General features: G+C 37.8%; 2 protein-coding genes across 4 annotated transcripts; both read left to right on the top strand.

The window, feature by feature from the left end:
* The first annotated feature begins 1529 nt into the window (after nt 1-1529).
* On the top strand, nt 1530-8075 carry senp7 (SUMO specific peptidase 7). 3 transcript variants are annotated; one of them, XM_055151737.1, is made up of 23 exons: nt 1530-1676; nt 2232-2311; nt 2449-2508; nt 2586-2701; nt 3019-3240; nt 3454-3557; nt 3671-3759; nt 3849-4113; nt 4206-4318; nt 4390-4506; nt 4582-4615; nt 4866-5093; nt 5400-5797; nt 5868-5989; nt 6428-6544; nt 6606-6722; nt 6793-6888; nt 6973-7115; nt 7195-7232; nt 7306-7349; nt 7432-7500; nt 7568-7718; nt 7792-8075. In XM_055151737.1, the coding sequence occupies exons 2-23, from the start codon at nt 2255-2257 to the stop codon at nt 7927-7929; spliced, it is 2838 nt and encodes a 945-aa protein (XP_055007712.1). In that variant the 5' UTR covers nt 1530-1676; nt 2232-2254; the 3' UTR covers nt 7930-8075. The 3 variants fall into 3 exon arrangements, with proteins under 3 accessions (XP_055007712.1, XP_020791951.2, XP_055007708.1); XM_020936292.2 differs by having other exon boundaries at nt 2583-2701; XM_055151733.1 differs by lacking the exon at nt 1530-1676 and adding an exon at nt 1780-1872 and having other exon boundaries at nt 2583-2701.
* Nucleotides 8076-8761: 686 nt separating this feature from the next.
* impg2a (interphotoreceptor matrix proteoglycan 2a) lies at nt 8762-21053 on the top strand. Its single transcript, XM_055151725.1, has 21 exons — nt 8762-9564; nt 10308-10474; nt 10551-10576; nt 10673-10705; nt 11133-11173; nt 11453-11517; nt 11611-11766; nt 12306-12364; nt 12447-12467; nt 13552-13760; nt 14180-14223; nt 15118-15280; nt 15485-16299; nt 16379-16639; nt 16735-16954; nt 17747-17957; nt 18221-18409; nt 18951-19152; nt 19262-19341; nt 19522-19584; nt 19711-21053. The coding sequence occupies exons 1-20, from the start codon at nt 9360-9362 to the stop codon at nt 19562-19564; spliced, it is 3210 nt and encodes a 1069-aa protein (XP_055007700.1). The 5' UTR covers nt 8762-9359; the 3' UTR covers nt 19565-19584; nt 19711-21053.
* The last annotated feature ends 322 nt before the right edge of the window (nt 21054-21375 follow it).

Here is a 21375-nt window from a genome sequence, read left to right as displayed (position 1 = left end):
ATTGTGTTTTAAATGTTTAGGATGAACTTTTAAATATCACTGTTAACTAATTAAAGAATTGTGTTTTTCCACTATTTACTGTTACAACGGTTTTTTTTATTTTTATTAATTATTAAATATTTTACCAGGTAAGTCAATTGACAAAACACAAAATACACTCACACATCAACCATAACATGAAACAGTGAACAGAGACATAAAACAGTGAAACAGTTGCAGATTAAAGATATAAAAGTGTTAAAAGCAAGCGCAATGGGCCTGTAAAATATTCTGGATGGAGTTTTTCAAAGTCGAAAGAGGTAAAAAACGAACCATGTTTTAAAGTTTGCTGAAGCTGGTTCCAGTCTCTTGCTGCAGAACTGAAATGAGGAGCGGCCCAAAGCTGTGCAGACCAGGGTCTTGTATCATGTTGGGGCGCAGTGTGCGGCTAGAGCTGTGGATGTGCAGTAAGCTGAGGTATGGACGGAGTTTAAAGAATTAAACATTTATTAAAAAAAAAAAAAAACAATAACCAGTGGATTTGTCTGCGGGTGTGGAGAGAGGGCCTCTTCACCAGGGAGTAAAGTGATGCTGGTAAATGGTGCACCTGTGACAAAGCGGGTGCGTAGTAAATCACATCGAGTTTATGGAGCAGTGTTTTTGATGCACATCTGTAAATTGGGGTGATTGCAGTTTTGACTAAAAACTCTTTTGCGGGGCGTGTGAAACAGTTTTTATGTCGAAATAGAAAACCTATTCTTACTTTGGCTTTACTAAGCAGTCTGTTATGTGCCTTTCAAAATGAAATGAAGAATCAAGCCTTACGCCTATGTACATGTTTTGCCCAGACTTGCCTATGTTTTAATTTAATATGTTATATGTCATTACCAAGATAAAATAGGCCTTATTTTAACAGCCTAAATCATGTTCTTCATCCACCACAGTTATTTTTGTGGGCTTATTATGGGTTTGCTTTTCTCATAGCTGAAAAGATGAAGTTGGAATCTCCCCCTTTGAAGATTTTTCGTCCACATGAAGAAGAGATGGAAGCAGTTGCCTCAGAGTTATCACTTCAGACAAATGGCTAGTCTATGGTTTCAACTGGATAGCCAACTGTCCCATTAGTGTTATGCTAAAAGAAGATAATTATTTCAATGTAGATGGGCACTGGGATGTAGATGTCTTCTTGACTATATGTAGACTATAGCTTTTTCTTGATGAAGTATTTGAAAGTCTTCTTGTCAACCTCTCTGTTTTGAGACTTTTGCATCAATGTTAGTAAGAGATATATTGACAGAATACAAATATTTTACAGCAATTTTGCATTTGGTCTTGATAGTGTCAGTGACTGTACTCACAAGGCTCATAACTCATAATTATAAGAGATAGACCTAGCCTTTTTGGTGGTTCTTACTCTATATTTATCAAACAACTAATTTTGTAAATGTATTTAAATAAAGTTGAAAATAACGGAGTCAAAATAATACTATATCAATCCAGTAGAGGGCGGTGTTGCAGGAGTGCAGTCAGGTTTCTGCGTTATCATGAAAAGAGAAGAAGTACATGCAGCTCAGTCGAGCACAAAATCATGAATAACATGCAGTGCATGGTCTTTTGTGAAGCAATCGTTTAATTATATGCGAACTGTTTGTTGCGTTTCGTCACCCACGTTCAGAATATAAGCAGTCCTGTTTAAGGCAAGTTTATCTCCACCCCTGTTTTACTTTTATTTGGACACCGTTGTACTAGCATAGATAGCTAGCAATTCGTGTTTGCTAACGTCGGCTAACTTTCGGTTTTATACCTCGGACATACATAGGACCGATTAATTGATGTGTGCAGCCTAAATAAGTTAATCCGAGAAGGTCTTGGTGAAATAATGTAAAATTTACTGTAAGAGTTTTTTATTCCGAAACACTGATTTGTTCTCTTTTCACGGGGCACATTACAATTTATTCAAGGCATTGTTTTTCATATTACAGTTTTAGATCATTTTATGTTTGCCTAAACTCGCTGTTATTAGCTATATTGTTATAGTAGTAGCCCTGACTATTTTCATCATAAATATCACTGTTATTAGTTGTATTGTTGTTGTAGTAGCCATGACTGCTTTTAACATAAATATGAGCAAATTGTGATCAAGGAGATTAATATTAAATGTAGTTTTAAGATTCATTTAAACAATTTGCATTACTATTGCCTTTTGTGATTGCAATTTCTGCGTTTTTATTCTTTTTTTTTTTTTTTTATAGTTTGGCTTTTGTTGCTGTGGATTATGATGGAAAGAAAACGAGCCTTAACTATTCCGTTTTCTCGTGGCAAGGACAATATAGTAAGTGCCAAAATTATACACGTCTCACTCCATACACGTGACCTTACTTTAAACATAATAATGAAGGTTTAAGCATTAACTTTACATAGATCGTTATGTGTGCTAGCAAACATTAAACATCTCATCGTCAATTTTAGATGGAGAATCCTCTGAGAATCCCCACAACTTACCTTGAGTGTGGAAAATTCCAACAACAGGTGAAATGATAGCAGCTTTGTTATAATAAAACATCTTGGCAACATACTAACCTACTAAATTTAATATTATATAGCAGATTCCCTGGACAGCAATTGCGGGTCATAAATCCAGACGACGTGACTCAAAGCACACAAATGGAGCTGTGCTGTTTGACCACAACCATGCAGCCATGGTTAGGTTAGGACTGTCAGTGTAAGTGGACTCTATACATTTTATGACTAAATAAAATGTTGGGTTTTTTTGTTGTGTTATTTTTGCAAAAGTTAAATCACTTATTGTGCTAGGGCTTTCTGTAACTGATCAGTGTACTATGCAAAACTTTCACAAGATGGAGCTATTTTTTTTTAGTTCAGCTGGTGTGCCATAACCACCATTACAAACACTATTATCATGTCTACTCCAGAAACTGCTTATCTGGACCACTTGACAGAGACACTCCCTTTATCAGCTGCTACATTACACAGCCATGATGCAGCTATGTGTAAGGTGCATTTTATTTGGTCCAATAGGAGGAAGCCCTGTCTGATTCTGACAGATGTCCTGAAGACAGAAGCAGGCAAGGCTTACATGGCGAAGATCAAACGGCATGTTAATGGAAAGGAGAGTGGGCGCGTCAAAGATCTACCCATAGTCTCCAAAGACAGACGGTCCAAGCAAAGAAAGAGCACAAACTCAAAAAACAAGAGTGTTTCACCTAAGAGCAAGCAGACTCCTGACTCGTCCTACAATGGGTAGGAAATGCTGTGATCATTACATCATTATTATACATTCTCACATGTATTGTAATTTGTTCATGTTTGATTTGACTTCCACTTTAAACAGATGCTGACCTTTTAAAGTTTTTTTTAACTTATTTTTTAATTATTCTTTTACATATTTAAATGCATGTGCAAAATTCACAATTTTATTGCATTTAACCCTAACCCTAACTATAAATCTTTTAGATCCACTTCTAGATCAGCAAAAAAGGCTCAAACTACGAAGGAGGAGAGTGACTTGGAAAATAATGATGAAGTGGGATCTGGCAAAAATGGGGTTGAACCTGTGGGTAAGCAGACCGTTTTGATAATCTAGCAGTCTTAATACAGTTGGCATTTGGTTGCTTATTCTGCATTTGATGTGGATCACCATGAGTAAAATAGGTTATTTTTTTCATCTTAGATTGTGGATTGTCTGTGATGCGGGAACAAGAAAATCATGGTAAATCCTCTGCAACTGAGAACAAGAAAACTGAACCAAAAAAGTCTCAGGTCAGATTGATATGTGCTATTAATTGCTGCATTAGCTTTATTACAGCCATATAAGAATCAGACATTAAAACCTTGCTATTTATTTACAGAAAAGAAAAGTAAATGATATTGTGTCAGAGTGCACGGAAACAGACAGCCCCAAACGCCCCAGGGCCAGTGTATTGCGCCTCTCAGGAGCTTTAGATATGGAAGGAGAAGCTACCATTTGTTCAGAGAAGGAAGCTGAAGACAAAGCTTTGAAAAGCACTGATGGTGGTATTATGCAGTTTACTGTAGGGGAAGGTGATAAAACTGCAGAACCCAGCAATTCAATGTCACTGGATAATGGTGCAACCACAGCCATAACTGAACCTAGTAAGTGCATAAAACTCTTAAAACAGACTTACAAATTGTACAAATATAACATAACGACATTGCATATCACTCATATCCCACTTGTATTTCAGTTGTTCTTTCCAGTGATGATGAAGAAAATTATGAAAAAATTGTGAGTCAGAAACAACTCTCGCAGAAAGCACTGTCACCTCAACAGAAGCCTGACCCTGTAGAAGATATGCAGGTAGGCTTTGTTTGATATTCTTCTTCCATGTTTATTTTTCACACTTCATAACATTCATTTGTATGTTTCAGGTGTTTCAAGTTCTAGTAAATGACAATTCTGATTTAGTGAAAGACACTTGTTTGTGTTTGGCCTTTTCCGACCTATATTGTGGACCATACCATGCCAAGGCAAACGGGGACATTCTTGTATGTTTTTGTTACATATATATGTATATGTATATTTTCATTTGTGTAATTAAAATTTGTGTTTTTCTGCTCCAGATTACTGATGAAAACATCATTATACCACTGAAAAGTAAGTTTGTGCAAGTGTGTTATTGATCTTGCAGTGAGTATTACCCGGGATGCGCTTTGACCCCAGCCTACTTGTTTTTGTCTGTACCTGCTTTGCTTCCAGCTTACTGTTCTATTTTTTCTTACATACTTTCACCTCTGAGTTTCTGGCAAAGAATCAAGATACTTATCGAATTAGATTAGATCAGTACCACTGATTAAGTAATAGCATCCATGTCTTTTGTTTAATTGGCTTGCCTTTGTTTCCACAGAAGTCACTGAAGAAATGGATTTGATTATCACACTGGAGCGCAAACAGTTAAGGCGGTACAGCGTTTGGAACAAGGGAGAACTGGAATCACTAAAATATTTTTCAGACAGAAACGCATCAGAAATACCTGCGGCTGGATTGCTATGTTGTGTCTCGGAAGATGCTGCAGAGGGTGTACAGTATGACCTTGTTGAATTGTGCGATAAACCAGAGAGTCCTAGAACAACAGGTATGTTTTGTATGTGTATTTTACAAATTCATAGTCAAATGCAATTGAACAAGGGGCGGCTGAATTGAAAAAAATAATAGAATAGAAGAGAAGACGAATGACCCAAAAGAATAAATTTTTCATTTTGCAATGGAAAAGAATAGTTGTGCTAATAAGCATTGCAGAAGAAGCTGCAGATTTGGCAAAGCAGAAGAGATGTTAATCTGTGGTTAAAATTTGCATGTTAGAGATGTTAACTTGAGACTGTGTTTTCTGTATTTTCTCCACAACAATCAGTTACTTTCACAAACTTTTTTTTTTTTTTAGGAATACCTAGCCCATTCATCGTGATCTTTCTGCAAGATTCTTTAGAGGGTATGGAGGGGGCTTTTTTGCGTTCCCTTCTGGACATAGACTGCCTCAGCTCTCTTACTCGACAACAAACCTTAGGAGAATATGATCAGGAAATCACTGGCCCAGGTCTTTCTTTGGATCAGAGTGTAGAACTTATAAAATCAAGCGGACTGGATGTACACCTGCTGCAGCTCCTGGACCAAGGAAGGGACATCACAGGTGCAGATTATGGACAAGAAAGTACTTCAAACTGTGATTTAAAAATTCCCAAAGACACTGTTTTAAAACTGGGAAAGACATCAGACAATGAAAGGCCCTCACAGGTAGAAGAAGCTGCACAGCCTAAAGAAACACCCAATCTCCCAGCTGAGGTTAGTCAGCAAAATAACATGTAAATGAGAATATAGTTTGCGTTTTGTATCAGGTTCTTTCTCTTAACAGAAGGATGCCATTGAGCCTGTATACACATTGTGCCATCGGCGACTGGAGGACTCATACTCTGTAACAATGTGCAAACCAGACTCCAGCTGGGTCAAATATAAACATCGGGGACTTGCCCGCAGGTCGGTGTCTGCGTCCATTTTGGTTCAAAAGATAACATCTGTCTTCCACTTTAGTATTACCATCTTTTACATCGTGTCTGTTCTTCATTTCCGATTTATACCTACTGTATAAAACCTCACCACCACTGAGCTATGTTTTTATGTAATACTCAAAATGGGAGGACCAGCAGTTGGTGTGTTAGATGTCATTAGCAATAATTGAATGCTTTTCATAGTTGACACACTGACCAGGTGGTGGCACTATGTAACCAATAAAAAAAACTCTGGCAAAATCATTGGGCATATTTAATTTTGTTAAAAGCCCAGTAGATATCTGTATGTAAGATGATTGTGAATAGGATTTTGAATGCTCAAAATACTTACATTCTGTAATAAAACATTACATTCTACACTCATTATATTCTCAGCCATAGTCCCTCTTTTCTTGTCTCTGTTCAGGTTGATTCAGTTTCCTCCACCTCCAATGAAAGGTGGAATTACAGTAACAATGGAAGACCTGCAGTGCCTTGACATTGGCCAGTACCTCAATGACGTTATAATCGACTTTTATCTGAAGTAAGTTGTCAACACACGGCATTTTTTTTAGTACAATAAGTGGCTAATGTACTTTTCTCAGGTACCTTCTCCAAAATGCCCCAGAGTCAGTAGCAAGGCGTTCACACATCTTCAGCAGCTTTTTCTACAAACAATTAACGCGCAGGGATAATGCCAGTGAAGGAAGCAACAGTGAATCGTGAGTCTGATGTTTGTTTAGCTTCCATGCTACAAAAAAAACACTTGACATGATTTTTGTGTTATTCTAGTTGTCAAAGGCAAAAACGGTACCAACGTGTTAGGACATGGACACGCCATGTGGACATCTTCTCAAAGGACTTCATTTTTGTGCCTGTTAATCAGGAGTATGTTTAATGTCAAGGCATAATTATGAAGCACATTTTGGAAAATAATAATGTCATGGTAAACTGATTTTTATCATTCCTCAGGGCTCATTGGTATTTAGTTGTTATTTGCTTTCCTGGACTGGAGGAACCAAAAACTGAAACATTTTCTCAGGGTCAGGATGAAACACAATCTTCAGAATCCCCAAATGAGAATGCAGCTAACAAACATGACGCCACAGACACAGGTACATTTGTACAATTCTAAATGATCATATTTGGAAATAATTGGTATATTACATAACATTGTATGTACCTTAAATACAGAAAAAGATACTACCATTGACCCGGTGCTTGGTTCAGTGGTAAGACTTGTTGCTACAAACTTGACATTATTTTTATTATTTGCTTGGATGTTAACCTTTTTCTTTTCTTTAGGCTTGTACTGAGCAGACTTGCAGAAGAAAGACTGTTTGCAAGAGGTGAAAGCACAAATGGCCACATGTTCATAATATGCAAAACATGCTACTGTATAAACTACAATAAATCGTTGTGTCTCAATAGGCCCTGCATTCTTGTGATGGATTCCCTTAAGCGTTCTCCACATGAGCGAGTCTTCAAGCTGATGAGAGAGTAAGAGCTTTCATGTCAGAGATTGTACCTTTTAAGAAGTGGCATTAATTCCATATATTTTTATCAGATATTTGCAGTCGGAGTGGGAAGCCCGTCGAGGCTCATCACGGGATTTTGGACCAGATCAGATGGAAAGCTCACATTGTAATGTCCCTCTTCAGGACAACAGCAGTGACTGTGGCCTTTACTTGTTGCATTATGTTGAAAGCTTTTTAAAGGTAAAATTAATGTCTTTGCTTTTTTATGTCTAATTTTATATAGAAATGCCCTGTAATAATTGTATCTTTGTAGGACCCCATAGTACACTTTGACCTGCCTCTACATTTGAAGTTTTGGTTCCCGCGACATCAAGTTAGAAGAAAACGAGAAGAAATCAGAGATCTGGTACTCAAACTTTATCGAACTCAAAATATGAATGTTAAAGCATAAGGACACTTGTATTTACCACTGCTTCACATTCCACTCACTTTTATACACATTTGCTCATAGTGAGCAACATTCTTTTTTTTTTTTTTGTCCTTAAGCAAACTGTATGAAAAGTGTAGTTAAATGTTATTTTTTAACACTACCAAGGAATTGTAGTTATAAAAAGAAAAAGAAAAAAAAAAGGTGTACAGAACTGTTTTAATGTTTTTTTATTATTTTTATTAGAACATTATTTTAGATATTTATCAAATAAAATGAGCTTAAAACTCACCATTGTTGATTTGCTTGTTTTTATTGCCATTTTTGCATATTCAAACTAAGAAAGGATGCTTTACTAGTATTCATCTTTAATCTTGTATGCTGTAGCATCCACTGCTGTATTCTGTTGCAGCTGCTTAAGAAATGAGCCATCAATGAAACTGCTATTCAATATATACACATACAGTAGTATAAGAAAAAACTTGAGAACATTTTTGTTTAATGAATGTGGTTTTCTTAACAAGCAAATATCATCTTGCACCACAAGCTTGGTTTTAGAGAATTGTGACTTATCTCAATTTGAATGTCAAAGGTCATCCATACTTTTAGGGTCTTGACTGTCACTATCTGTTTATGAGGGGATTTGTTCAGGCGCTCCTTAGCTCAGCCCCCTACTTCAGTCCTGGACATAATCACTGTATTTTTGGGTACGTGTGAGTTTCAGATGGATTCTCTGGTCTACATAGTTAAAAATTGTATCAGTTGTGATGGCATTAAGGCCTTATCCAAGACATGCTGTACCATTTAGCTCTACACTCCACACATAGAAACCATTAAGAATGTCATTAATTCATTGTTCTTTAGTTTTATTTCTGTTATTTCTGTAACACTTTCCTCTGTCTAGTGTTGCTCTAGTAACTTCTTGGTCAGTTCCTGTTAAAAGCTTAGGCTAAACAAGATTAGAGAGCATTAAAAATCCCCCAGCTCTTCCAATGGCCATCTGCTTTCCAACCTGAGACACAAGCTGTCTTTTTTGTGCCATGAGGTACACCTCTGTAAGAGACGAGACAGAACAACGCAATGTAATTTTAGGGGCAAATGATGTTTCTTTCATTGTTTGGTTATGAGTTCTAACTCCAGAAGAATGATAAACTATGCAACCTTGTTAAGAAGGCACGTCTTGTGACCTCTGAAGGGACATACATTTTTTTGGATCTATTTCCCAGTTTTTGGATTTAAGTCTAAAGAAATTCCAGATCTAAAATGTTCACCTTCTCATGGAGATGTGTTTTTGTCCCTGTTCTGATAACATCTGTAGTGTTGTCTGTGGATTTAAAGACAGGTATGTGTTTGCATGACATGATTAGAAAGTACTTGCATTTGAACCAGTTTGGTATTTCATAATTGCTTTATGAAACTTTGTTTCTCTAGGTGCAGTGTTGGAGGGTTCCTCTATGGGCTATCTTGAAGTTGCCCACAATCAGGAGATTGGTGTACATCAGCAAATAATTCATGTGTCTGATGTCAAGGCAACCAAAGGAAGCCACATTATTGTGCGCCGAAAACGCAACATCCTCTTTCCAAATGGAGTCAAACTTTGTGCACAAGAAACTATGCAGCAAGTTGTTGCAAATCATCTCAATTATTTTAATCTCAGAGGTAAAACCATAAAATGTTCATAAAAAGAATTATAAATGTTGTGCTCTGATACATAGATGATGTTCACACCAACAAAATTGCCTTTTTTATTTTATTAAAGTAACTCGTAGCCAGGGAGCTAGACTGGTTGTCTCTGTATTTTATAGCACGGTAAATCATGTTGTCTTGGCAGGCCAGGTAAAGTATCAGCTTTGTATGCAACAATTGGCAGTGAGAATTAACCTGGGCTTATATTGTATTTACCTTTATTTGATGTATGAAATGTGCATTTATTTCTTTCAATATTCAGGTCTTGTACAGAATGGAGATCTCTGGATGGATTAGTTCTCGAAATATAATCTGATGCATGTGTGTTTTTCATCAGTGTTAGTGCAGTGAGTGAGTGGGCAGAACTCAAGGTGTGGGTGAGCTGCAGAGGTTCTTGGGCTGTACAGAGTCAGTGAAGAAGGTGTCTGCTTTTGTGAAATGTTTGGATTTGTTACATAAGATGGATCTGAAAGTGACCACTGGGCCCCAGGGGACACAGACAGTGTTGATTAGGGAAAGAGCTTTAAACATATGTCTGGAAGCTGACTTTGGACCAATGCCCGGGTGACTGACTCATGAAAACAGTTATGTCACTGCAGGCAATGACTATGGCCTTTGTGTTTCTTAATGGCTAGTATCCTTACACAGGGACATCTTTAAGTCTTTGTGTATTTGAGATCTGTGAATTTTATGTCTATATTGTTTCTTTTGAACAGTCTGTCAGGAGACCATATGGGAGGCTTTCAAAGTCTTCTGGGACCGACTCCCAGAGCAAGTGGAGTATGAAAGCTGGATGAAAAAATGCCAAGAAGGTTCCATCACAGCACAAGATATTGGAAACTACTTTAGCCAGTCAGACGAACACCAAGCTCTAGTTAAAAAGGTTTGAGGATGATAACATTTTAGAATTATTAATTTGAAGGAAAATAATTTCTAAGAACCTTTTCTTTATATTTCAGAGGATGGCACTAACAAGTGTGAAAAGGTAAGATGTTTTAACCCCTTCATTTATCTTTTATCTTGTGCTGGGATGGGATTGTGCTGACGTGTGTGTTTGTTGTGTTCTTCCTACCATCTGTAGTGAGCCCACCAAGTCCTGGCAAACTATGTGCAGGTAAGGTTCTCAACCTTACCTGTTCATATTCGTCTTTATACCTCAGAACAGATTCTGTGATTTAGACTTGGATCACTGTATATCCAAGCTCTCGTTTTTGTTTATGGTTATAAAGTTAAAAAGAAGCCATACTATGACTATGTTTCCTGATTATTAAACATAGTGAAAATGAAAAAGCATTCATACCTGGTATCTACATGAGTGAAATTTGCAGGCAGGCACCGGACCTTTGACCTCGCTTACTTCACAATGACCAAAACATACACTATATTACTGTATTTGCAAATGAAAAAACATTTTTGTTGCAACAGCCCATGTTACAGTTTGATAACCAAATACACCACATTATGTTTCAACTTTTGAAGTTATATTTATGGTCTGAAACTTTTTGAGTAAGAGAAATAACATGATATCCTTATGTTGACAGCAGTCCAACCCCAGAGACACCGAAGCCTGCTCCTGGGCCTGGTGAGTAACACTTGATCATCATGGTGTAGCAGTGCAGTATCCCTCATGTTTTTATTTTTCTAAAATTAGTGTGGTGAATGACTGAACAACATATTTCTTTAACACCTAAATGGACTTTAGAAAAATAAGTTATCCTGGTAGTTTTGCTTTCCCCCACCAAGTCATACACGTGTATGTGAGTAATTCACAAAATCTGCTGGAATCATTTCACTTGCCAAAGGTTTTGATTCACCCACCTGCCCTTAAAAACTCACATTCTTACTGTACTTGCAATTAAAGATAAGGACACCAAAGAGGAAAAGATAGAGGAAGCTGCCATTGTCCCTGAGCCAGAGGAGAATTTAGTAAGTAAAATGCTTACCCCAGCCATGGCTTTACACACCAAGTTGGTTTACTTAAGATTATGTTATGCTTTTTTTTGTTATTGTTTGTTTCAGTTGAATAATGACATCGCTCTAGAGTCACCTACGCCCATTGTTCTGGAGCAGGTGGTGCAGCTGAGCATCCTGCTGACTGGAGAGACCTTCACCGATGAGCTCAACAACCCAGCGAGCCTCCTCTATCAAACACTCAGCCAACAGCTCACTGAAAATGTATGTCTTATCTTCTCTGTACATTTGCATTTTCTGGGTCACCATGTGTCTCATTTCATAGTATAGTATGGATACAGACTTATTTTTTTCAGAGTTAAAGGGTGCATTCTGGTTTGAGACCAGTTTAGTTAATGTAGACTTGGCTTAGTCCTGTTCTAATCTTGGTGTAGTCCTATTTTTGTACTAGGTTTAGTCGCAGGTTTGGTAAAAAAATGTTGTAAACAGTTTTATAATGTGTCTTATGTTGGGAGTAGATGAAAAAACATCTGGCTTCTATTGATAATACTTGTGAAGGGTGCCATTATTGCACTCATTATTATTGCACACATTATCTCTGGTGAAACTTTAATCAGCTCTCTCCAATTTTCCAACAACATTTAATGCATGATTTCTAAGCAGTTATTTATGTGCTACAGACAGGATTGGTCTGTTTACAGGAAAATAAATCTAGCCCAATAGGCCTTAAACTAAAGAGATGGATATTAAAGTTAACTGTGTCATTACAGTGACGCTGATACTCAGATACTTTCTTACTACAGATTGAAGATGCTTTGGAGGGCCTACCTGGATTTAGAAGCGTGTCTGTGATTGACTTCAGGTAAGTTATTTTATGTATGTAAATGTATCTAAATATGATTTATATCTTACAGAAATTGCTTTTTTTTAACTTTTTCCCCTAGACCACACAAGGACCCACAGGGGTAAGTTTGTAGCCTAAATAGTGACAGATTTATCATGATTAGATCTCTAGAGTTCACTGTTCTTCATGTCCTGCCCTTAACCCCATAGATTCAGGCAATACTTATCCAGGGTAGAGTGTCATTATGTGTATGCACTGCCCTCTCACTCTTTAGCAGTTAACACTGGCACGTGTGAAGGTGTGTCACTAGATGCCTGTGTTAATAGACTTAGTGTGGTCACTCACCTGGTAAGTGGGATCAGGACAGGTCCAACCCAGAGACCAGGTGCACCTTCATAGAGACGATTATCTTGGCTTTAGGTCCTCTACAGTATGCCATAGGTGAGAGAGGAATGAAAAAGTAGAGCAGGGGACTTGAGCTTGAGACATACTGCAAATTAAAAATTATATATATATGCCATTGTTTAGATGTATATATTTATATATATTTTGTAGTCTTCAGGAATTTGTTTACTGGTAATTCCTCGCAAAATAGTCTAAAATTTATTTAAAGACAGATATTTAATGTAGAATTTAATGTAGAATTATCTTAGGAATAACTTGGTTTAAGTTGTGAGACTGTCTATAGTTCTGCTAACTGCTGATCACTAGCCACCGTATGAGCAGAGCTTTGTGTCCCTGTAAGTAAAACTAAAAGGGAAAAACTGTATTTGCCGTTAACTGTGGTCGACTTTATGCCGTCAATGCTCAGCCGTCCGCCAGAAAACCTATAAAGTAGGTCAGAGTGGAGGACTCCCAGTAGTCAAATGAATGCTGATAGATGACTTTTTCCTATGTCTGGAATCTCATGTGAGGTTTCCATGTTTATTATGATGATATTGATCATTGCGCTGACTCTGCCATTTTCTGGCCTATACAGTTGAGCGCCTGAGGTCCAAGTGAGACTAAATTACCCAAATCATTAGTCATCTGCAAGTGCTCCATGTTTGATGTTAAATCAAAGTAGCACCTAAGTATTATTTTATACTCTGTGGAGGGCTGCTTCTTCATTAAATATATTTAAGTGTGTTTTTCAAGCAAATGTAAGTTTAGCCAGATGGTGATGCTCTACATTAGCATTAAAATTAAAGGTTGTTTGTTCTCAGGCTGGATGGTGTGGTTGTGGACTATGCAGTCACAGTTGTTGTGGATGGAACTGGAGTGACCAGTGAACAACTGGACTATCTGACCTTGCAGTCCAATCTGGTAGAAAGCTCCTATGGTATGGTGAAGGAGCTGCCCACAATGGTGTACACTATCAGCGAGGTCAAAAGCATGGTGACGGAGGCCCTGCAGTTTGGAGAACTAGAGAGCGGTAAAGATTAAATCTTCTAAATCTGAAATCTTATCATTTAGAGTTGAAAACATGTACATTTGTTTAATAATAGTATATCATATGATAAAATCTTGGTTGGTTTGGACTTTAACTACTAGTATTATTTGGAGAACCTCTGCTGAATCAATGCCATACACCACTCACATTAGTTTTGTAGCACATGAAGAGATGCTTAAGTAATTTCATATGGGTGCACCATGTGGCTACAGCCTGAAGGTTTCTTCTTGTATATAACTTACTATGTTAGCAGTCAGATTATGATGCCTCTGTAGAAACTGATGACCTTAGATAAATAAATGATTTGTAAAAGTAAATAATATGTTAAACAATAGGCAACTGAGCACATTTAGATTTGCACGTCAGCTTGTGTTAATCTGTTCTCTTTACTGGTTCCACAGTGTCTGAGGTCTCAGAGTCTGCCAACACTGAAGAAGGAGCTATGGTAAGAGCAATGTTATAACTATCATAGCAGAAACCGCTCTCCATAAATCACTTTTCTATAGGTACAACTGACAGCAATAGGAGTGACGCTGTGCTCAGAGGTAGATGGCTGTTGATGTTAAACAGACCAGACCAGTGCAGGTAGGGATGAGTGCACCAGTAAGGATGAACAGGGGCTTTCAGGATTACTTTGCTCTTGCCATAATAATCCAGTGCTATTTTGGGGATGGGTTGCAGTATGCCAGGCTGTAGTGAGCAGAGAAGTGATACTATACATATGTGTTCATTCAGACAAGCACAACCACCATCCACCGTCTGCATCGTTTTACTTTTATACTTGTGGTTGATTCAGTCCTTTCTTTGTAATTACAGTTTAAATTGCAATAACGTTCTTTGTGGCTTTGCCTTACAGCTCAGTCTCCTCAGTGATTAATAGGACTCATTATATGAATTGGGAAAGTTTTACAAACTCCTCTTCTGTAATTGATTCACAGGCACAAGCACAGAGCTACTGTGCCACAAAAGCAATTGCTCTGTTTGGATTTTTAACATTTAAGCGACTGTTTATTTCAGACATTTCACTAATTTGGTTGAAATTGGACTGTGTAGACCTGACTGTTACCACAACATACATCAACATTTACATGCTTTGGAAAGATTATAACAAGGATTTATATGACTTATTATTTTTTCCAATGAATAAGAGTTTAATTTTAATGGTAAAAGAATTAATTTGTGGGATGGGATGTTGAAATATAAAGAAGTGTCAGTATATCCATTCTTTTAGCAAATCTTTATTTGCTTTATGCATTTATTTGACATACTTACTCTTGCCTATATTATTTATTTGTTGTGTTTTTTTCTAATATTTAATATCATTTCTTATCCTGATCAGATCATAGAGCCAGTGGAAGAGGAAGATATCGAAAGAGATAACTCCCCTTCTGACGCATTTGAAATCAGCACAGTGGCTACAGGAAATGATCTCATATTTCTGGAGGAGAGTGCCGTGGGACCTCCTGAGGTTGTTCTGACGACTGCTACTCCTGAACCTAGTGGTAAGGATTCTGTTTTCATTTCACTTTTATATATGTAATGAATTAACAAAGTTGTTTTTTCATCTATTAAAATCATGGCAGTTTAACATTCTTTCATTCCATCATTTACAAAGTATTACTGTACTTTTCTTATTATAGTGATTTTCCATGGACATTGGAAGTAGTTACTGGAAAAGTAGAATTATCTTTTGTGTATTTTTCCAGGCGTAATCGAGGACGGTCTGTTAGTGGAAGATATTGTGCAGATTCCCAATGTCGAGAGCCCCCCAGCGCAGGTGCCCCCCCAAGTGGAGCCTAACGTCACTGTCCTGTCTGATCCCCCACTGGAGGTCGAGGCCTCAGGCTCAGATGGTGAAAATCTGGATGACCTGCTCCTGACTCCCACAATAGAAGAAGTGCCTTTTGAGGAGACTGCTCAGACTGCAGATGTAAATACTGAAGATGACGACACAAGAGAAGTGAATGTGGCAGAAGTAGTGCCAATATTGGTGCATGTCCCAGCTCTGGAAGAACACAATTTAGAAGAAATAATTGAATCAGACACTGAAGCCAAACTCTCCACAATCACCACGGAAACTATAGGTGAAGAGGGCCTGGCTTCTCTAGTTCCTGATCCTGAGGTAGTTGATCTCACAGTTGAAACGATACAGCCAGAGGGAGCAGAAGTGGCTTTACTGCCTGTCAATGAACTCCCAGTAGAGGATGTACTGAGAGAAGTCTCCCCTGAGGAAGAAGAGGAAAACATAGTATCTGTTCCTGATGAAGCTGTGATTGAGGAGAGTGAAACAGCCATAACAAATGAAAAGACAGAGGAGCTTTTAGATTCAGTTGAGGACATCCCTGAGGCGCCCATGATCTCTTCAGAAGATCTGACAGAGGATGGAATCATACTGGTCAATGTGGACTCTGTGCAGCCAACTGCACTTTCTCCAGAAAAAGAGTCTCCTTTCACACGTATCTCTGATGTTAACCCTGCCTCAGATGTGCAGCCTGACATCATCATCACTTCTACTGTGGAGGTAAGTTTAATTACATTCATTCATAGTTGAATCATGTCTCATTAAAACACTTAATCATATAATTATTTGTCTCCCTCAGATTGAGACCTCTGATCTAGACTTGGATGGAGAGGAGGGCTTTGAAGTGATTCATTATGGGGTATTTAACCACACAGAGGAGGGAAGCACAGGATTGCCTTTTGATGGGATGGATCATTCGAGCATTGCCATGCCTGCCAATCCAGGTCGTGCTCTCATGGTGTTCTTCAGCTTGCGAGTTACCAACATGATCTTCTCAGAAGACCTCTTCAACAAAAGCTCTGCAGAGTATAAAGCACTGGAGCAAAGATTCCTTGAACTGGTACATATAATCACATAATTATTATTTTAGTTTGTATTATTATCATGTTCTTTTGGTGTTACGTTTCTGAATGTGTGGTTCTGAATATTTTCTAGCTTGTACCTTACCTACAGTCCAACCTGAGTAACTTTGAGAACTTGGAGATCCTCAACTTTAGGAATGGCAGCATTGTTGTTAACAGCAGAATGAAATTTGGCAAGCCTGTCCCACGTGAGACAACCACCGTGGTCTATTTAATCCTGGAGGATTTTTGTAACACAGCCTACCAGACCATGAACTTGGCTATAGATAAATACTCTCTGGATGTAGAGTCAGGTAAGTGATTTTAAAAAGTGCTTTAAAATGCATTTTACATTCACTCCACACTGTGGTGGTAAGATACTTCTGTAGCCACAGTTGCCCTGGGGTAAAGTTTTGGAAGCAAGGCTTCCATATTGTTTCACTGGCTCCTCTGACGGCCACCGACCACTCACACACACTTCTCATTCACACTAGGAAAGCTTTACCAAGGACATAACTATAGCAGTATGCACTGGTACGAGTAGGGTGTGGGTTGGTCAAGTGTAGTGTGAGTTCATTGCTAGAACTATTGCCAGATGTGTCTCAGAAATTGTGTTTATTATATGAGACAGTGCAGGGGAGGACAGGTGTCTGTGGTGGCACTTCTGTAGAGGTGAACACGCAAGTCTCATGGGATCAGATGATCAGTGCTTCCCTGAAGTTAACATCATTAACTGCACTTTGACAGAGCGATTACTGCATGCAGCTGTCACACTTTGCAGCAGCTCTTTCATTTCTCCTCATCTGTGTCTGCTACAAGACTAACAAGACACAGTGCAAATATGTATTTAGTTTTGTGTCGTGAGTGTAGATTATAATCATAACCATGTTAATCTTGCTTTTGACATAATGATAGTCATGTTAATCTTGCTTTTGACATTTGAGATGTCATAATGTCTCAGAATCCTACATTAGGCGCTGCTGTAATCCCATGATGATGAAATATGATGTTGCACAAGTCTTAATGTTGCTGTTTCTCTGCAGCTAGCATACTTTGTATCCTTATTAATGTAAATCTATTCATCCTTTTTGTCACTGTACTTTTAGGTGACCAGGCTGACCCCTGTAAGTTTCAGGCCTGTAATGAGTATGCAGAGTGCAAAGTAAACAAATGGTCGGGCGAGGCGGAGTGTGTGTGTAATGCAGGTTACTTCAGTGTGGATGGACTGCCCTGTCAAAGTATCTGTGAGCTTCAGACCGACTTCTGCCTCAATGATGGCAAGTGTGACATCATCCCTGGCCAAGGAGCCATCTGCAGGTGGGTGAACAATTTCCAAATGCTACTAAAATCTGTTAAGTCATTCAAATAAACACAAATAATAACATTACTTTTAGCAATGACTCCAGAGATTTTTATTGCATATAGACTGTAACACTTTTCTTTGTTGGTGTATTTTGAATTTCATTTTAAAGGTGGTATTGCCATATGTTGCCACAATTCTGGTCTCATAGGAACAAAATAAAAAAATGTTAGTACAGTAATTATTTCTAAATTTTGACAAGCATATCTTTTGATCCCAGGTGTCGTGTTGGAGATAACTGGTGGTACAGAGGGGAGCACTGTGAGGAATACGTCTCTGAGCCGCTGGTGGTGGGCATTGCTATAGCGTCTGTGGCGGGCTTCCTGCTGGTCGCATCTGGAGTGATTTTCTTTTTGGCCAGAACTTTGCGAGACCAGTATGACAAGGATGAGTCTGAGGATCCAATACGGTGAGCAATAATCTAAATCGATATATAGGTTTAAGGTATAGATTTGACGTGCTGTTACAAATGAATGTTAAACTATTAAAAGGTTTACTTTCTTATTACTGTATATTTATTGTGAATGTATCAAAAATATCCACACAGTTTGTTAATCCTCAATAATTCTATTCTCTATGGTTAACCCTTTCAGATGACAAAATGTTGTAAGCTAGGTGGAGCTATAAGCCAATTTTACAGTTCGATTAATACATGTTAACAAACTCAAATCTATATTTACTGTTTTTTAACTAATAATAACATTATTGTAGTTGATAGTAGATAGTCTCCTTATCTGATTAGCAACTTGAATAAGACTTAACAACCTTCCAGCACAATACGCTTTGTGATCTGATAAAGCCCAATGTCACTGGCATAAACAAAGAAAGGTTACTAAGTTGACCTAAGAAGTTAATAAGCAGCGACATCCTCTTATCATCTGCCCACTTGTATTTTTGCCAAACAAACCCAAGTCTTACTTACTGGACTGTCTCGTGTTTTCATCCTTTAGTCAAGTGGAGAGTATGCCCTCTATGGAGAGGGCAACCAAGTACAACCCCATGTATGAGAGTGAAGCCACTACAGGATACAGTCACTACTATCGGCGGTACCCAGACGTCCCTATGTACAGCAGTGCCAGTGCTGAGGCCTCCACAGACTTCAGCAGTGAGGAGATACGGCACATCTATGAGAACAGTGAACTCACCAAGGAGGTACAGTTAAGCTTGGATTTTAATGGCCATTATACCGTCATGTTATAATACCATCTGTTGTCTATTGGACCAGTGTATGTGGGATTTCTGAAATCACATCTCTTTACAGGAAATCCAAGATAGGATAAGGATCATTGAACTCTACGCCAAAGACCGTCAGTTTGCTGACTTTGTCCGGCAGCATCAAGCGTGAGTGTACTTGAATGCAAATAAATAAATAGAGATTTGTGATATTGAGTTACAAGGAGAGGAATAAAAAAAGTAAATTAAAGATATATGTGCACTTTGTATGCCTACATATTTGCAGTTTCAATAACTTTATTTTTATGCAGATTCAGTACAAAATGAACATGTTTATTTTTATTGCAGTGTCATAGACACTCGAAGGGAAAGCTCCTCTGCCCATACTTGAAATCTGTCAACAAAGTGAAGGTATTTCTTTTCCACACAATTAAAATGATAGGAAATGACACTATTATACTATGTTTTAGATGCATAACATTTTTTTTTACCTTACCTTTCAAAAACCTGTTCTGTCAAATGTTTTTTTGTCCACAGCCTGTTAAATGATGCTTCCTGCCAGGATACCTCTGGAGTTTGGACTACAGAGCCCCTCTCCTTTCTCTTTCCTCTGTGCCTTCATTTGTCAGGAAGAGCTGTTTGTGACAACTAAAAGACACACTTGCTGCTCAACTGGACAACTCTTTTTGGAGAAAATCTGGACCACATCCTTCTACTTGAATCAACATTTATGCAGAGTATATATAACTATCTGGTAAATTAACTGGTATAACTATCAGACTCACTCAGCATAGTTTGTTCAAAACATAAACTTAAACGACTTAAACCTGTAAATATTTGTACATGGTATTAGAAAGATTTATTTCATCTTGTATTTATACTATATAGGCCTTTTTAAAGAGCATTGTCAAGAAAGATGGAGGCAATGGTGCTACATAACTTAAATTTATTGGATTCAAATTAGATCTGTAAAATGATATAAGAATCTAAATAATGAACATTATGTATTTTAGATTATATTAGCACTTATGTATTACATCAACATTTCAATGTTAAAGCCAAGTCCTGTTATATATGTGGAAAGTGAACACCTGGTTTCTTAATAGCACAGGTTTTATTTTATTTCTGCTTTCTTAAGGGCTCATTTTAATCATAAACGTTGTGTGTTTGTGAATATTGGTAGCCTTCAAAAGAGTGGAACAAAAGTAAGTGGCAATGGTAGAAAGACACAGAGAGCATGAACTGTCTATAGCTCTGGGATTTAGAAATAAGTGAAAACACATTTTAGTGGAAAAATACTTCAGGCCAAGCAGTTCAAATCGTCTGCATTCAGATGCCATATGTAATGCAGAAAACAGAAAGAATTGAAACAATGATAAACAACTTTTGCGCCCCAGAAAATCTGCCTGCTTGTCAAAACTTACAAGACCAAAAAACTTTGGTCTTTGAGGGCTTGGCCATGACAATGTGCTTCAAGCTGCGACCTTGAGAAATTGATTGTTTCTCTTGTTAATGTGATGAGGTTCTCCCTTGACCTTCTCAAGTGGACCCTCACATCTGCAGCACATTACAACAGACTGTACGACTATGATGGCGGCCCATGGAACGGTCAGCTAGATAATGTTTTAGCATCTTGTTTACATGACATGCTTCTCTTCTGATCTGCACAGGGTGGACACACTGTTCTGTGTGAGGCCTTGTGCAACTTGTATGTTGTTTTTGTCCACTGTACTTTCACCCTTTCATAATCTCTACTAAAACATGTACATATGTGAGAGAGAACTGTGATTTAAGGCAATAATTATATGTTTAAAATACTTTTTATACACCATTTACCTGTACAACTTGTATAAATAAACATTTGTTTGTTTGTTTTTTAATCTTTTTCAAGAGTAGTTTTTACTTTCGAGTGATATATTAGCTTCTTTCACTGTTCAAGGTGTTTAACTGCAGGAAGATAAGCCAAAGGAGATTAAAGCTGGTGAGTATGGATTAGGCTTGTCTGTGGCCATGACAGTTTCTAAAAGAGCACAGAGCATTAATCGCCTGCGTCACAGTCATGTGCCAGTCAACAGAAGGTCAGTGCGTAAACATTATGAGACACATTTTTGTGTAAATTTTGGACCCCTTAATTTATTTATTACTTTTTATTAAGAGGTAGCAACAGAACTTCAAAACTGAAACCAAATTGTGATGCATTTT

This window comes from Boleophthalmus pectinirostris, unplaced genomic scaffold, assembly GCF_026225935.1.
Source record: "Boleophthalmus pectinirostris isolate CB_2022bp ecotype Guang Dong unplaced genomic scaffold, ASM2622593v1 HiC_scaffold_1, whole genome shotgun sequence".
Taxonomy (NCBI): domain Eukaryota; kingdom Metazoa; phylum Chordata; class Actinopteri; order Gobiiformes; family Gobiidae; genus Boleophthalmus; species Boleophthalmus pectinirostris.
The sequence above is the reverse complement of the archived record's forward strand: the minus strand, read 5'-3'. Positions and strand labels throughout refer to the sequence as shown.

Coding starts and splice junctions, on each gene's coding strand:
- senp7 (XM_020936292.2), top strand. CDS start 2,255: ATGATGGAAAGAAAACGAGCCTTAACTATTCCGTTTTCTCGTGGCAAG. Junction 2,312..2,448: donor CTCGTGGCAAGGACAATATA/GTAAGTGCCAAA, acceptor CGTCAATTTTAG/ATGGAGAATCCTCTGAGAAT. Junction 7,501..7,567: donor GTCTTCAAGCTGATGAGAGA/GTAAGAGCTTTC, acceptor TATTTTTATCAG/ATATTTGCAGTCGGAGTGGG.
- impg2a (XM_055151725.1), top strand. CDS start 9,360: ATGGGCTATCTTGAAGTTGCCCACAATCAGGAGATTGGTGTACATCAG. Junction 9,565..10,307: donor CAATTATTTTAATCTCAGAG/GTAAAACCATAA, acceptor TCTTTTGAACAG/TCTGTCAGGAGACCATATGG. Junction 10,706..11,132: donor TCCTGGCAAACTATGTGCAG/GTAAGGTTCTCA, acceptor TTATGTTGACAG/CAGTCCAACCCCAGAGACAC.